Below are 18,056 nucleotides of genomic sequence, written 5' to 3'. Positions count from 1 at the left end.
TCTCACCAATGCCCTGTATAGCTGAAGCATCATCTCCCTACTTTTGTATTCAGTTCCCCTCACAATAAACGATAACCTTCTGTTAGCTTTCCTAATTATGTGCTGTACCTACATACTAACCTTTTGCAATTCATGCACTAGGACACACTGCATCTCAGAGCTCTGCAATCTGTCACCATTTAGATAGTATGCTTTTTTTATTCTTCCTGCCAAAGTGGACAATTTCACACTTTCCCACATTTGCCAAGTCTATGCGCACTCACTTAACCTATCTATATCCCTTTGTAGCATCCTTTTGTCCTCTTCACAAGTTACTTTCCTGCCTATCTTTGTGTCATCAGCAAATTTAGCAACCATACCTTCGGGCCCTTCATCTAAGTCATTTATATAAATTGTAAAAAGTTGAGGCCCCAGCACAGATCCCTGTGGCACACCACTCATTACAGCTTGCCAACCAGAAAATGACCCATTTTATGCCTTCTCTGTTTCCTGTTAGCTAACTAATCTTGTATCCATGCCAATATGTTACCTCCTACACCATGAGCTTTTATTTTCTGCAATAACCTTTGATGTGGCACCTTATCAAATGCCTTCTGGAAATGCAAGTACAATACATCCACCGGTTCCCCTTTATCCATAGTAACTCCCTCAAAGAACTCCAGTAAATTGGTTAAACATGATTTCCCTTTCACAAAACCATGTTGTCTTTGCCTGATTACCTTGAATTGAACTGAATCTTGTCCAATCGTCAGAAAACATCCTGAGCTCTAACCTTATGATGAAGATTATTAATAAAGCAGTTGAAAATGGTAGAGACATTGAACAAATATTTTGTCTGGCTTCATAGAAGACAAGTTACTTACCAGAAATAGAGGGTAACCATGAGGCTAATAAGAGTGAGGAAGCTTAAGGTAATATCAGCAGGAAAAAAAATTGCAGAAACTTAAGGAACTAAAAGCCAGCAATCAAAATGTACAATTCTGTTTGTGGTGGAAGAAACACACTGTTAATTCAATTCTGTTCCTCCACAGATTTCCTAACATATCATTTTAACCTTTCCAAATTAAAGGAAGACCCAGCCAAATTGTACCATCTATTAACCCCCAAATGAAGCGAACCAAAATTTAAATCAACAAATTAACTGTTTAGTTAGAAAACTAAATTCTCAAAGATGTAAACAACATTTAAAATAGAAAAAATTAGAGTCCTTACAAATTTACGCTCCTTCCGGAGGTGAAAAAGTCCATTGGTTGCTTGAAGTCCTCACAGCCGTCTGATGGGGAGAGAAAAGGTTCTTCAACAGTAGAACAGTCCGTAGCCTAATTTCAGCAATAAATTATGCTTTCCTTCTCTAGCGATGACCACAGTAGATCAACAACTCGCAACCACTTCCAATAGAATCAATCTAGCTTTAGAATTTTTGAGGGATAAAAGATGGTCACAGTCTAACTTCCTTCAGTTTAAATTATCAGAGATCTCTGTTTTGGCTTGACTTTTTAGAATTTTGAGAGAGAATAATAAACAGACTAAATTCTCTTCCTTCAGTCTAAATGGCTGAGAGCTCCTCTTTCAGGTGCTAACATATAGTTGTCTGTCTGTGTCCTCTGTTAGAACAGGCTGTTTGCACTATAAGCCAGTTCAAAATTAAATTGTAACAAATGTATCTCTCTGCTCAGTCTGAGTGGCTGTATCCAAGGTAATGCAAATGCACCCTTTGAATCGCAGTCTCCGAATGGCTGTGTCCAAGGCAATGAGAATGCATTCTTTGACTCAGTCGTTAGAGCTTGCTGCCTTAAAGCAGTATGGCTTTTTCCAGCCTTAAAGACACATCGCATTCTTCCTGGGGAAAAAAAAACTACAGGATCATAACACAAAACTTCTGTGAAACACCACGTGACCTTTTTCTATGCAACAGGCACTATATAAGATGGCAGAGAGGTTGAAGGAGAGGGAGCAATGGGAGTTTAGATCTAGATTGGAAGTCAGCAAGGATAACCAGGGCAGAAAATATCTCAGGGCTGTAACATGCAAAGATTTTGAGAGGTGGGAAGGATGGAATGGAGTTCAACCCTCGAAGTAGGACCAGGTGCCAGAGAATTGAGGGAAACGACAAAGCATAGCTGCTGCCTGAACGGATTTGAGCAGGACAAATGGCAGTCGGGTAATCGGGGAGGCTTCAATTGGGTGGAAAGAATTGCCACTTGTGAAATATATTTGTTTGTGCCAGGATATTGAAAGACACATCCACAAAGAGGTTCTGGATGGTGGAGCCTTATTTTCCAAGGGAGTGAATATTTTGGAGCAAGCTACCTATGGGTACACTTCTGCTTCAGATTCTAATTTTCTTTAATCTTTTTGGTGATGGCTGCTGGCTGGGCTGCATTCACGTCTAGAAAATCTGGGCATACGCTGCTCAGAGCAGCCCAATTTCCTGAGAGGTTCGACAAAACTCAGTAGCATGCGTAAGAGGCCTAATGCCTGATTTAGGTGGGGCAAAATGGCCCAAACAGTTTCTAGTCAGGTATTTTTCAGGCATTCTTTGGACACAACATTGGTCTCTGAAAGTGGGCCTCTACACTGACTTTATACCCATTTAAAACACAATGATGTCTGTGCTCTCCGTGTTGCCAATGATGTGCCTTTCTTTTCTGTCTGTATGCTGCCTCTCATTCTGGTTTTTTTGGTTCGAAATTTTTGTTTTGCTGCATGTGCTCATTACTTTGCAGTAAGAGGTGGAATGGATTCATGCTTCCATGTGAGAGGCCTGCAGTAGATTGGAGTGTGGGCTATTGGAGCGATCAAAACTTTATTTGGCACAGGCAGTTATATTAAATAAATTATAAACGAAAGATCAGTTTGCCAATTCAGGTTGCTTGGACCAAGAAGATAACTAGAGCTTGTAAAGTTTGTCACTGCAGGGGGATTGGAGCTAAACCCGGAAGCAAGCTGTTGTGGACAAAACTACAAGAAAATCAAAATCTTATCCAGCTGTTGGATGGAGGAAAATGAAGTAGCCAATAAGGGCAGTGAAAAGTGTTTAGGATGATAGGATAGCGGTGGATGATAAAAAGTCCCTTTCGTATGGCCATGTGCATGGTGACGTCATTTGACCATCTTCCTGGTTCTGGTACTAAATTTGCCTTCATTTTGAAGCATTGAATAGAAATTCAAGTTTTTGGGAAGGCAAAAATCCAGGATCACTTGAGACCATTGTATGCTGTCTTTTAAAGATGATGGAGAAAAGGAATGGCAGAATTGTCCAGAGGTCGGATAGGCAAATTGTTTTTCTCATTTAAAATTGATTTGCAGTTTTTAGTCTGGTCATAATACATGGTTAGGGTCACAAGTTTGAAATTGTAAGAGTAATGTTGGTGCTTGCAGAGAAATCTGAGTTCAACTATATACTTTCTCATTGCAGAAACTAAACCTGCTCCAGTATACAACCAGTAAGCTGGCTGATGGCAACCTAATGAGCATACCAACTGAGCCTTCAGCTTCTCCCTTTGAGTATGTTCCTCCCAAGGTAAGGATGCCTTTGTTCTCCTCCTTTTATGCAATGAGCTATTGATTGTATAAAAGATATAGTGAATGAAGGTAGTTTGAGTTAATACAATTACAGAAAGTTAGGTAGAATTGGCAGTTACTATGTCCAAAGAAATTCCTGATTGGAATCAAGTGTTCATAGTACTAGGAGGTATTCAACTACCTTCCCAACTCTTATCTAAAAGTATCCCAAGAGAACATTGAACAACTCTGCTTGGTCGCAGTTGCATATCTGTTGGTATCTGGCTACAGACAGCATTGTGAGAACATAAATAGGAGCAGGAATAAACCTTACAGTTCATCGATAAGACTGCCAATCAATAAGAACGGGCTGATCATCCACCTCTATTCTACTTTCCTACTGTATCTTCCTATCCTTGATTTCCCTTAGTGCCCAAAATTCTAAGTCTTGAGTATACTGGAAGACTGAGCATCCACAGATGTCTGGAGTACAGAATTCCCAAAGATTCACAAATTTCTTCCCTCAGAAGTTTCACTTCATCTCAGTCCTAAGTGACCGACCCTTTATTCCGAGACTGTTTCCCTTAGGTTTAGACTCCACAGCCAGGGGAGACGGCCTCTCGGCATCTACCTAGTCAAACCCTCTGTTAAGTGATCTCATTGAAATGTATAAAATTATCATTCTTCTAAACTCTAGAATATAGGCCCGCTCTACTCAACCTCTTCTCGGGACAATTGTCTCATTCTAGGAATGAATCTAGTGAACCTTTGTTGCACCCCCTCAAAGGCAAGTATCATCCTTCCTTAAGTTAGGAAATCAAAACTATGTAGTACATGAGGTGTGGTCTCACTAAAGTCCTAGACAAATATAACCAGACTTCCTTCCTTACTCTTGTACGCCAACCCCCTTGCAAAAAAGGCAAGCATACCATTTGCTTTCCTAATTGCTTGTTTTACCTGTTGCTAACTTTTTATGATTCAGTTACAAGCATTGTCCTTGTTTTGATGGAGCAGAGCTTCATGGTGCTGTAAAATGACTCTTGTTTCTCGTTGCTATGAAATCTGCACATTTTAACTTCAGCTGCTGATCTTTCCAAGGAAAGTTTCTTATCTGTCAAATGCAGTCATGTTCTGAAGCTCCAGCAGTTTTTGAACTCTAATTATTCACATCACTGATCCTTTTAAGAACAATAAACATCCAGTTTGTAGTTTTCATTGATGATTATCAAAGTATGTGAGCTTATTTCTGTTTATTGTCTGACTGAATGATCTTTGCTTCAGGGAGGTCTGGTTGTCTATTTAAAGCATTAGTAGTACCTTGCAAAGCAGACGATGGATGTCAGTTACTCCTAAGGACGCTAGCATCTCTGACCATAATATCTTTTGATCCAGTGTAATTGACACATTTCTCTATCTAGCAGCTCCTTCTTGGAGAAATTAGCCATAACTTTTGTTCATTCATTCGTTGGTGTCCTCTTTCCAGAAGGTTGATTGTCATGGATCTCCACTGCAGTCTGTCCTGTGCTGCCCTTGCATATTCCGCATAGTTCAACTGCATCCAGTCCATTACATCTGTTATCCATTTTCTCCTCCTACGTTTTCCATCAATCTTTCCTTCCAATACTTGTCTCTGTCTAACTTCTGCTCTAATGATGTGACCGAAATATTGTTTCTTTTTCTTAGTTATGTATTAATTTCCTCTTTTTATTCCAGCCATTTCCAGGACTTCCTCATTAGACTTTGTCTGTGTAGGACATGTGGAACATCTCCTCATATGTCCATATCTCTAATGCATTCAGTTTATCAATAGCCTTTGTTTGTTGTCCATGTCTCCAAAGAATATAACGTAGATGACAAAATGTAGCAGGTCAGCGTTGTTTTCCTGAGATTCAGGTTCAGTTTCTTTGTTAACACTTCCTTCATTCCTCATAAAGCTGGTCTTGGCTATCTCAATTCTCTTTCGGATCTCCCATCGTCTGTGATCTGCCCAAGGTATATGAACCTTTTCAGTTGTTCTAGGCCTTGTCCATTTACTTCAGTTTTCACTTCCGGGGTTAGGCCATAACTTTTAGTTTGTTATATCTAATGGCAGTGTCTGAGTTCTGTTTGTAAAGGACCCATATATAATGCTAATACCAGGAAGTCTTGAAGGTTATTGGGGCTGTATAACAATTAATGCAGTCTGTTTTGAAGGATATATTTAAACTTTCATTGACTAGCTTAATCTTTTTATAAGCATTCATATTGATGATTTTCCTGAATTCATTTGCTTTTGTGGTGACCCTAAACCTTCTAAATATATGTGGTGTGTAGTTTTAGCTTGATATGTTTTTTTTTTCCACTGTTGGAAAGATTAGGAGTGCATGGTGAACAACCTCTGGTGTTTTTTTTTTTAGAAAAAGGCAATTGGCTAACTATTCGACTGCACATAAATGGTTGCAAGTTTTAGTTCATGGGGGCTGAATATGAATGAGGAGACATTCATGTTGTAATTGTCTTTCCTAGAGAAGAATTATGTTAAATTATGGCTTAAGCATCTACCACTGCTTTAAGAACACTGGATGGCTATTTCCAGCTGAGCCATCAATGGAACTGTTTACTGCTTTGTTATATTAATGAATGCCTTCATTTTGTAGCCAAAGAACAGGAGGAAGACCACTGCAAAGCCACACATGATGACACCACGCGTGAGTCTGGAAGAACTGCTATCTGACACTGATTCTGACACTGATACTCGGGAGGATGATGATTGGGTCCCCACTAAAATGAAAGAAAATAAGAAAACAAATTCAGGGGTATGTTGTGTGGATTTAAATCTCATTTAATTTCCAGTGTGCGTCTGAGTATCTTTGGTTCCATGGTCCAGCAAAACCAACACTGCATATCATGTTCATAAGCACTGTCCTTAGAACAGCAAAGAGAGAGTCTGGCTCTAATGGATAGGAAGTGGAATGGTTAACAGCTCAAATTGCAAGAAAAAAAACTTACCTTCCCATTCCTGATCTAGCTGACTCCATCCTGAAAGGGATATAGGCACTCTAGAAATCCAGTGGTATCTGCTTCTGGCAATAGGTGCTTTTAATACCAAGTCTGAGTCCTAATGCTGCAAATGTGACCGCAGCTGCCATTTTGGAAGACAACTGTGAAGAGTGCACTGAGCACACAGTCCAGTTTTACCCAATGATATAGCACCAAGGGCCAAAAACAGCAAGCTTAAAATTATTTTGTGGGGTCTGTAGTAGCAAGATTGCTTCTCCGGGCTCCATGAATAGTATGGGCTGCTGCTCCATACACCCCTCCTTTTCTCTTTTTTTTTTTTCTTTTCCCCCTTCTGCCCTGGACTGACGTCGTTGCCTGATATTGTGCTGGGCCAGTAATGGCAAGCTGCAGCAGGGTGCATATTTGGAACCTGCAGCCTGCTGGTGGCATGGTAATTAGACCCAGCCCTCAAAATGGACCAGGCTACCAGATAGTTAAAACCTACCCCAATGTGTGTGATTTCAATAGAAGTAAAAATCAAGAGAAATGTAAAATGGGCTGCTGACTCATTACCACCCATTTTGCAAGATCTCTCCCACCCTGTGCAGCACTTATCTGAGCAATTTAGGTGAATTTCTATTGCCTTGTGTTTTTGTTCTCTAGTGTTCCTGCAAAGGTCGCTGTGCCAACAAACAGTGCAGATGCAGGAAGAATAAATTAGATTGTGGAGACCACTGCAAATGCGTTGCCAACCATTGTCACAATCGTGTCAGTATGGTGAGAGACTTCATCTTGGTCTTTGATTTCTCCCGAATTCTCTTCTCACTCTATCCTTCAATACTGATGTTCATGGGAAACATTTAAAGAAATAAAAATACATTCCATTAAACAACAGAAACTCAGCAAGAAAGATCCATCCATGGCTTGTTAAGGAAGTTGAGGATCGTATTAGATTAAAAGAAGAGGTTTATCATGCAAAGAATCGTAGTAACCCTGATAATTGGGAGTGTTTTAGAAACCAGCAATGGCCATCAAAAGGTTCATGAGGGAAAAAATAGAATGAGAGTAAACAGATTGTAAGAGCTTTTACAAGTATATAAAAAGGAGAGTAGTTAAGTAAATGTTGGTCCCTTGGAGGCAGAGAAGGAGAAATTATCATGGAAATGGCAGAGACATGAACAAATAGTTTGTGTCTGTCCTCACAGTAGAAAATGCACTTTACATACCAGAAATGGAGGGTAACCTAGGAGCTAATAAGAGTGAGGAAATTAAGCTAATTGTTATCAGCAGGAAAAAAAACAGTACAGGAAAACCTTAAGGGACTAAAAGAAAACAAATCCCCAGGACCTGATTACCTACATCCTAGGGTTCTAAAAGAGGTAGCTGCAGAGATGGTGGCTGTGCTGGTTATGATTTTCCAAAATTCCCTCGATTCCAGAATGGTCCTAGCAGATTGGAAGTTAGCAAATGTAACCCTGCTATTCAAGAAAGAAGGGAGAGAAAACCAGGAACTACAGGCCAGTCAGCCTGACATCAGTCGGCTAAAAATTGCTGGAAGCTATTAAGGAAGTCTTGATGCACTTAGGAAATCATAGTATGATTGTGCAAAGTCAGCATGGTTTTACAAAAGGGAAATCGTGTTTGACAAATTTATTTAGTTTTTTTTGAGGATGTAACCAACGGTATAGATAAAGGAGAACCAGTAGGCGTAGTATACTTGGATTTCCAAAAGATGTTTGATAAGGTGCTACACAAAAGGTTATTATGCAAGATAAGGGTTTGTGGAATTGTGGGTAATAGCATTTTTGGAAAAAGAAAGAATTGCATTTATAAAGTACCTTTCACAACCACTGGGCATCTCAAAGCGCTTTACAGCCAATGAAGTATTTTTTGAAGTGCAGTCACTCTTGTAATGCAAGAAATGCAGCAGCTAGTATGTGCACAGCAAACTCCCACAAACAGCAATGTGACAATGGCCAGAATTTTTTTGTGTGATGTTGATTGGTCAGGACACTGGGGATCACTCCCCTGCTGTTCAAAATAGTAGGATTTTTTACATCCACCCAAGCAAGAAGATGGGGCCTTGGTTTTATGCCTCATCTGAAAGGCAGCACCTCTGACAGTGCAGTGCTCTTTCAGAACTGCACTGGAGTGTCAGCCTAGATTTCTGAGCCAAGCCCTGGAGACTTGAACCTGGAACCTTGTGACCTCAGGCGAGAGTGCTACCAACTCAGCGACAGCTGACACCCTAAAATAAGAGGATTAGTTAATGGACAGTAAGCAGAGAATAGGAATAAACAGGGCATTTTCAAGTTAGCAGGCTGTAACTAGTAGAATTCTGCAAGGATCAGTGCTGGGGCCTTGGTTATTAACAATCTATATTAATTACTTAAATGAGTCCGAGTAATGTAGCTAAGTTTGCTGTCAATGCAAAGTTAGGTGGGAATGTAAGTTGTGAAGGGGACAGAGACTGCAACAAAATATAGACAGGTTAAGTGAGTGAGCAACAAGGTGGCAGACCGTGTATAATATAGGGAAGTGAGGTTATTCACTTTGGTAGTAAGAATAGAAAAGCAGAATTTTTCTTAAAAGATGAAACTTGTTAATGTTCAGAGGGACCTGGATGTACCTGTACAAGGAACACAAAGTTAGCATGCAGGTACAGCAAGCAATTAGGAATGTAAATGGCACGATGGCCTTTTATTACAAGCGGATTGGAGTACAAGGATAAAAAGATCTTGCTACAATTGTACAAGGCTTAGGTGAGACCGCACCTGGAGTACTGTGTGCTATTTTGGTCTCCATATTTAAGGAAGGATATACTTGCATTGGAGGCAGTACAGCAAAGATTCACTAGATTGGTGCCTGGGATGAGAAAGTTGTCCTATGATGAGTGAGTGAATTGGGTCTATATTCTCTGGAGTTTAGAAGAATGAGAGGTGATTTCATTGAAACAAAAAGATTCTGAGAGGGGATTGACCGGGTAGACAGAGGTTGCTTCCCCTAGCTGGGGAATCTAGAACATGGGAGTGCATCTTAAGCTGCCTCTTGGAAATGCCCTCTGTGCCATTCCAATCAGTGTGGAGGGGTTTCCTGTATAGGCTGCTTCTGCACACTCTCCACTTCCTCGCCCTCTTCAGCTGGCCGGACATGCCCTGGCGTGTCCGCGTTGCCATCTGACAGCGAGGGGAAACTCCGATGGAGGTCTCTCTACACGGGAGTCCTCCCCCTTTACATCGGGGACCTGGGGTGGAGGGTGTTGCACAGGGCAGTCCCGTGCAATAGACTTTTAAGTCGGTTCACAGACTCCCAGGCCGCCTGTACTTTCTGTGGCCTGGACGAGTCCGTGTTCCACGTATATATGGAGTGAGAGGTTGCGGCCCCTCTTTGAGTATTTGAAGGGTCTGCTCCTCAAGTTTTGGCTGCGGTTCGGTCCCACGCTCCTGATCTTTGGGCACCCGGTGTGGAGGGGTGTGTCTGCTACTGGGCCTGGCCAAGGTGGCCATTCACAAGTCTGTCGGAGGGTCCGTACTCCCTGATTGCCTGCCCCTCTTCCGTGGTTACATTTGCACCCGGATGTCCCTGGAGAAGGAGCATGCGGTGTCCGCTGGTACGCTTGAGGACTTCTGCGACTGGTGGGCACCGCAGAGACTGGAGTGCATCGTCGATGCCGAGAATGGCATTTTAATTTGAGTTTTTGGTTTATTTATTTGTTTTTAATAAAGTTATTTTAAAAAATATGTATATGAAGGGGGCCTGAGGAATAAAGGCCCCCTCGAAAGAAAGAAAATTGGGAGTATATCTTCCAGATAAGGGGCTGATTATTTAGGACTGAGATCAGGAGAAATGTCTTCACTCAGGGTTGTGAATCTTTGGAATTCTCTACCCCAAATGGTTGTGGATGTTCTACGTTGAAGGCTGAGACAAAGATTTTTGATCTCTCGGGGAATTGAGGGCTGTGGGGGAGCAGGTGGGAAAGTAGAGTTGAAGCCACAGATCAGCCATGATGGTGTCGAATGGCGGAGCAGGCTGGACGGACCATATGGTCTGCTATTTCTTATCACTTTTTTTTAAATCCCTCTGGAGGGATTGCTTTAAAATTGTGGACCAATTTTGGGTTACTGTTCATATTCGAAGAACTTTTGTTTAATTTCACCCTGATTTTGTATGCTTATTCTGAATTCTGTCTTTTTTCTTTTTGCTGCAGTGAATGTGGCTCAGCTGATGTAAATATCTCCTGAGCATTGTTCATCCTACATTCACCACCTTTTACTACAGTAAAGAAATATTAATAGGAATAACGCACACAAACTCCTTAGGTACAGGTTGGAAGAGTCACACTTGAGAGAGAGCCACAACTTCCAGCCCTCAGTGATGGGCCTACTTTTCTGGGTTCACCAGATTGTGCCTGCTGGCTGGCCAGTTTTTTTAGCTTCATCACTAGGTATATCATCTTAAAACCATCTCAACCCCATAGAGATCCTGATTACCTTTTTAATTATTAGATGTTTGTTGGGCAACTGAACATGGGTTTGAGTCGTCACTAGATGGTGGCAGTTCGAACTTTCTTTTTCATTTGTTAAAGCTGTGACTTATCACATCAGATGCATTGTGTCACTGATATGTACTATGACAAAAATGAAGTACATTTCTAACCATTTCAAACAAAAACATTCCAAGTGTAATGGTAAATGTGCTCTTGTAACAAAGTATTATAGTTTAGTTTAGAGATACAGCACTGAAACAGGCCCTTCGGCCCACCGAGTCTGTGCCGACCATCAACCACCCATTTATACTAATCCTACACTAATCCCATATTCCTACCACATCCCCACCTGTCCCTATATTTCCCTACCACCTACCTATACTAGGGGCAATTTATAATGGCCAATTAACTTATCAACCTGCAAGTCTTTGGCATGTGGGAGGAAACCGGAGCACCCGGAGGAAACCCACACAGACACAGGGAGAACTTGCAAACTCCACACAGGCAGTACCCAGAATTGAACCCAGGTCGCTGGAGCTGTGAGGCTGCGGTGCTAAAGTAATAGAGATTTTCACACAATAGTGTCGACAGTGGAATATATGAAATCACACTACTCAAAGTGCGTTGCCATCATTGCTTTAACTTTATTTAATTATTTAACATCATTAAGCATGGATATCATTCCCCATTAATTAGTGGTTGCACCAGCTAGAGGTGCAGTGTTTCAGCAGCAGCAGCTGCTTGCCTTTTTACATTCAAATTATGGAAGGCTGTAATCCTGCATATCAGCTCTCATTCATACCCAGTCTTCAGGTAACTCCCTTTCAGCAGTAAACAAATGAATTGCAGTAATGTGTATGTCTATGTTAATGGGATCTTTGCTCAGAGACTTTGGTAGTGAAGGCACGATCTTGTTAAATCCAGATTGCTGCAAGTAGGAAATTAAGCAAGGAGTCAGGAGGGCTAAAAGGGGTTAAGAGAAGTCATTGGCAAACAGGATTAAGGAAAATCCCAAGGCTTTTTATACGTATATAAAGAGCAAGAGGGTAACCAGGGAAAGGGTTGGCCCACTCAAGGACAGAAGGGAATCTATGTGTGGAGCCAGAGGAAATGGGCGAGGTACTAAATGAGTACTTTGCATCAGTATTCACCAAGGAGAAGGACTTAGTGGATGATGAGCCCAGGGAAGGGAGTGTAGATAGTCTCAGTCATCTCATTATCAAACAGGAGGAGGTGTTGGGTGTCTTGCAAAGCATTAAGGTAGATAAGTCCCCAGGGCCTGATGGGATCTACCCCAGAATGCTGAGGGAGGCAAGGGAAGAAATTGCTGGGGCCTTGACATTAATCTTTGCATCCTCATTGGCTACAGGTGAGATCCCAGAGGACTGGAGAATAGCCAATGTTGTTCCTTTGTTTAAGAAGGGTAGCAAGGATAATCCAGCAAATTATAGGCCGGTGAGCCTTACGTCAGTGGTAGGGAAATTATTAGAGAGGATTCTTCGGGACAGGATTTACTCCCATTTCGAAACAAATGGACTTATTCGCGAGAGGCAGCATGGTTTTGTGAAGGGGAGGTCATGTCTCACTAATTTAAGTTTTTTGAGGAAGTGACGAAGATGATTGATGAAGGAAAGGCAGTGGATGTTATCTGTATGGACTTCAGTAAAGCCTTTGACAAGGTCCCTCATGTCAGACTGATACAAAAGGTGAAGTCACATGGGATCAGAGGGGAGCTGGCAAGATGGATACAGAACTGGCTAGGTCATAGAAGACAGAGGGTATCAGTGGAAGGGTGCTTTTCTGAATGGAGGGATGTGACTAGTGGTGTTCCGCAGGGATCAGTGCTGCGACCTTTGCTGTTTGTAGTATATATAAATGATTTGGAGGAAAATGTAGCTGGTCTGATTAGTAAGTTTGCGGACGACACAAAGGTTGGTGGAGATGAGGATTGTCAGAGGATGCAGCAGGATATAAATCGGTTGGAGACTTGGGCGGAGAAATGGCAGATGGAGTTTAATCTGGACAAATGTGAGGTAATGCATTTTGGAAGGTCTAATGCAAGTGGGAAGTATACAGTAAATGGCAGAACCCTTAGCAGTATTGACAGGCAGAGAGATCTGGGCGTACAGGTCCACAGGTCACTGAAAGTGGCAGCGCAGGTGGATAAGGTAGTCAAAAAGGCATACGGCATGCTTGCCTTCATCGGTCGGGGCATAGAGTATAAAAATAGGCAAGTCATGCTGCAGCTGTACAGAACTTTAGTTAGGCCACACTTGGAATATTGCGTGCAATTCTGGTCGCCACACTACCAGAAGGACGTGGAGGTTTTGAAGAGGGTACAGAGGAGGTTTACCAGGATGTTGCCTGGTCTGGAGGGCATTAGCTATGAGGAGAGGTTGGATAAACTCGGATTGTTTTCACTGGAACAACGGAGGTGGAGGGGCGACATGATGGAGGTTTACAAAGTTATGAGCGGCATGGACAGAGTGGATAGTCAGAAGCTTTTTCCCAGGGTGGAAGAGTCAGTTACTAGGGGACATAGGTTTAAGGTGTGAGGGGCAAAGTTTAGAGGGGATGTACGAGGCAAGTTCTTTACACAGAGGGTGGTGAGTACCTGGAACTTGTTGCCGGGGGAGATGGTGGAAGCAGGTACGATAGCGACGTTTAAGAGGCATCTTGACAAATACATGAATAGGATGGGAATAGAGGGATATGGACCCCGGAAGTGCAGAAGGTTTTAGTTTAGGCTGGCATCAAGATCGGCGCAGGCTTGGAGGGCCGAATGGCCTGTTCCTGTGCTGTACTGTTCTTTGTTCCTTTGTTAGTCCCTTGGGTGGACACATGTAGTGACAACATAAATGATAGCTACTTGGTCACAAGGGTCAATGTAAGCATACAGGAACTATTGATTGAGAGAGAAGACTAGGTTTTATAAAATTCCAAAATGGTGATACTGGACTTCATTTTATATAAAACAGTTTACAGGACTTAACCCAATTATTATTCAGAATTGAGTCCCAACGAGCAGAAGCAACTTCAATTCACAAATGTCTTGGTCCTTTGAGGCCTCTTTCACCTGTCTCTTTCTTTTTTTTTTTGGTCTGCTTTCTAACTAAGCCTCCTTTCCTTCTTTCTCTTTTTCTCCCACCCCCCCCCCCCTTTTTTTTTTTAGTCTCAAGATGATGTGTTCAATGAAAATGGATCAGACGGATCATTTAAACTGGCTGATCCCACTGAATCGGAGTCTTGTTTCTTTGAGCCTCTCAGCATCCATTCGACTGATAAGGTAAGGGTATTTCTTAAATTCACTGGAATTGTATAGATTGCAATCAGAGAAAATAACATAACTGCCCTTCAGATGCTAAATTTTATTGTGTTTTTGTGCCTGTTTATGCTTCTAGAGTTAGGTATAGAAAGGTTGATGCAGGGTAAATTATAACGCTGAATATTGAAATCTAAGTGCACAGCACGCAAAGGTTTCTGCAATTTTAATGAGTAGTGTTAATATCTAATGATTAAGAGGAACCTCTAACTGTTCCGAAGAAGGGTCACTGACCCAAAATGTTAACTCTGCTTGTCTTTCTACAGATGCTGCCAGACCTGCTGAGTGGTTCCAGCATTTCTTGTTTTTATTTCAGATTTCTAGCATCCGCAATATTTTGCTTTTGCTCTAACTTTTAGTGTCAACCAGGCTCTTTTTGTTACCACCCTCCTGTCTGAATTTTCATGTGTTCAAGGACTATGCTATAGTGACACAATGTAATGCTACACTGTTGTCCGTGCTATCCTCCAGATGAAATGTTAAACCAAGACTCCATATTCCTGGTCTGATTATTCTTCGAAGAACGTTAAAAATTGCATGGCATTATATGGGCTTACTTAATGGTCTGGCTAATATTCCTCCCTTAACCAGCATTAGCATCAGAAAGGGACGAACTGCCCATTCATATTCTTGTATGTGTACATAATTGCTGCTGCATTTGCCTACATGTCATGGCACATCAGTGATCTATTGTGTCAGGCACTTTGACAAAATTGTGATTTTCAGATACAAATCTTTCTTTCTCAACGGTGGCTATCAAGAAGTGGAAAATGTCATGTTTTATGTGTACAGTAAATGTACTAGGAGTGAGTATTACAACAACTTAAAATGTACCAAGGCACTTCACAGGAACATTGTAAAGCAAAATCTGACACTGAGCCGCATAAGGTATCATGACAGTTTGGTCAAAGGAAGTTTTAAGGAACATTATAAAGGAGGAAAGAGGCAGAGAGGTTTCGGGAGGGAATTCCAGAGCTTGCTGTCTAGGCAGCTGAAGGCACTGTAGAGTGATTAAAATCAGATGCTCAAGACTAGAATTAAAGGAGTGAAGACATTCCAGAGGGTTGTGGGGCTTGGAAGAACTTCCACAGATAGGAAGGGCAAAGGCCGTGGCGAGATTTGAAAATGAGGATGAGAATTTTAAAATAGAGGTGTTGCTTAACTGGGAGCTAACAAACGTCAGTAAGCATATGGGTGATGGGTGAACAGGATTTGGTGCAAGTAAGGATATGGGCAGCAGAGTTTTGTATGGCCTGTAGTTTGCTGAGGGTAGAATGCGAGAGGTCAGCTAGCTGTGTGTTGGAATAGTCAAATCTAGAGGTAACAAGGGCATGTACGAAGGCATGTTCAGAAGGTGAGCTAAAGCAGGGCCAGAATCGGACACTGTTCTGCAGGTGGAAATAGGCAGTCTTGGTAATTGCGCAGATTATATTTTATCCAGAGATAAGCTTATGACACCAAGCTTGCAAGCAGTTTGGACTGTTGAGGGATGGAGTCCGTAGCTAGATTTTCGACCTATTTGTAGTCAATGGATAGAAAATCTACCCTAATTGCTGGGATTTTAAAAAATGCAAATACTGAAATTTTGTAGTAATTGTTGGATAGAGGTGATTCGAGAGAGTTTAAGAATCAAATTTCTTTTTGGCTCTTCAGGTTCTGACTGACATCACTGACCTTGGACAAACAAAGCTGAAGCTGATTCGCAAACCACTAGTGGAGACTGAAGATTTGAACAGCACGTACATCAAAAAGAAAAAGAAAACCTTGTTGAGCTGCAACACCAGCTTCTTTACTGGCTATACCTCAATCCCTGAAGACCTGGAATGAGTGAACAAGTGATGCCTCTTTCTGTAAATACTTCTTAAAATGCACCTTTTTTTTTGTTTGTGACTCAATCATTCCAGGAAGCAGATTGCAGTACAGTATCTGTTCAACTCCCTCATGGTATCATGGGGATGCACCCTGCGTCTCTGTCTGCGTCCCTATTTTCTTCTGTCATACTTTTTTTTCCCTCTTCCATCTTAGTTGCATATTCAGTAAGGTATGTCTAGAAATGAAGTTGCATTTCCTGTGAAAATCACAGAATTGACCATGAGCTGGAAAATTTCATGTTTCATGTTGCCTGTAATTTTGCAGTTCTTAACCAAGGTATGTTGAACAATTTTCAGAGGTTTTATACTCTGGTTAGCAACCAGTTGCTAACTAGGGAGGGAGGAGAGGAGAATTTCACTATTATATAGATAGACTTTGGACATGGCATTTCTGTTTTATCCACTTTGGAAAAGAGATTGGCAGTATTTGATTTCTTTACCCTTAAATGTATCACTCAATATTGAGACTGTCTTGGTATAATTTGATTCATTGTCATATGTTTCTCTACTGCAAGCCTGCTTTTCTCGACTCCCCATCTGAATAAATTGTCTTTCTACGTAAGAGACAATGTAAATGTAAAAATTTGAGGTCTAGGCAAATTCTAATGTAATTGTTTGCTACCCAAACATGATAATTGTTACAGCTGAAATAAAAAAATGGTAGAAATGTACAGTGAGGTTATTTAGCATCTGGAAGGACCAATCTTCAGATAGAGACTTGCTATATCCTGAAATTACCTGTTATGAGATTTTCAGTAATCCTTTTTCTATTTTTATCTGAGTTATGGTTATGTCAAATTATTGTTCTGATCTATTTCAGATGTGATGTTTTTGGAATATTAAGCCAAAAGTATTTTAATTTGTAGTTATGCAAAGTGATTTGAATTGACAAAATAATGCCATACTTACACCCCTCTCTCTCTTTTCATAATTGTTAGTTAGGAATTGACTTCTAAAAACATTTTAAATGTGAAGTTTGTGATTGGTGCAGAAACAAGGTAGCAAGGATATTAAGTCTGCAAAAGAAAGGCAAGCACTGCTGGAAAATATTTGTAAAACCAGGCAAAATGTGTGTGGCTGCTAGGAGGAGCTGGAACACTTCCTTAAATTCAGTTGTGATTTTAGCCCTACCCCTCTATGTAGTAAGCTTGCCACGGGAAGGCACATAAGTATTTGGGAGATGCACTTTTTAAAAAAAAAAAATGTTTTCCACATATGACTGAATCTTCAAATGGAAAGTTGTCTTTTTTTTCCAGTTCTGTTTTTATCTAAATTCTATTAAATTGCTGTAGTTTATAATAAAGAGGAAGTGATTTAGAAGAGTTCTGACGGCTGGCTTATATTTGCACAAATAAGCGATTTTTATACAAATCAATATCACGGTATTTCAGATTTTTTTTAAAGCACAATTTTAGCATTTGTTCATGACCTGTAAATTTTTAAAAAATTGCTCTCTCTTGAACAAAAATTCAGACTTTTTCCATACCGTGCAGCCTTGCAAATTTAATCCGAACAACCCTGTGCGATTCCTTCTAATCTGTCTGGCTACGGTGAGGTGTTTTTTTTTATTGGTCACTACTAGATCCTGAAAATTTATGACTGCAGTGGGTGAAATAAACTTAAGTGGAGAAATATGCTCTCTTTACATTGACTATCATTTGCGATAGTCAGCATGGTTTTGTGAAAGGTAGGTCGTGCCTCACAAACCTTATTGAGTTTTTCGAGAAGGTGACCAAACAGGTGGATGAGGGTAAAGCCGTGGATGTGGTGTATATGGATTTCAATAAGGCGTTTGATAAGGTTCCCCACGGTAGGCTATTGCAGAAAATACGGAAGTATGGGGTTGAAGGTGATTTAGAGCTTTGGATCAGAAATTGGCTAGCTGAAAGAAGAC

General features: G+C 41.1%; 1 protein-coding gene across 2 annotated transcripts in view; it reads left to right on the top strand.

Moving 5' to 3' along the window:
• Nucleotides 1–17,465, top strand: part of kif4 (kinesin family member 4) — a 93,172-nt gene extending 75,707 nt beyond the window's left edge. For both annotated transcript variants that reach the window (XM_068047485.1, XM_068047484.1), the window contains exons 27-31: nucleotides 3,419–3,523; nucleotides 6,141–6,299; nucleotides 7,147–7,260; nucleotides 14,142–14,255; nucleotides 15,945–17,465. In XM_068047485.1, coding sequence (XP_067903586.1) covers nucleotides 3,419–3,523; nucleotides 6,141–6,299; nucleotides 7,147–7,260; nucleotides 14,142–14,255; nucleotides 15,945–16,118 — 666 coding nt within the window. In that variant the 3' untranslated portion in view covers nucleotides 16,119–17,465. The remainder of the gene's footprint in view (nucleotides 1–3,418; nucleotides 3,524–6,140; nucleotides 6,300–7,146; nucleotides 7,261–14,141; nucleotides 14,256–15,944) is intronic.
• The last annotated feature ends 591 nt before the right edge of the window (nucleotides 17,466–18,056 follow it).

This window comes from Heterodontus francisci, chromosome 15 (assembly GCF_036365525.1).
Source record: "Heterodontus francisci isolate sHetFra1 chromosome 15, sHetFra1.hap1, whole genome shotgun sequence".
Taxonomy (NCBI): domain Eukaryota; kingdom Metazoa; phylum Chordata; class Chondrichthyes; order Heterodontiformes; family Heterodontidae; genus Heterodontus; species Heterodontus francisci.
Note: the sequence above shows the minus strand (reverse complement) of the source record. Positions and strands in the feature narration are given on the sequence as shown.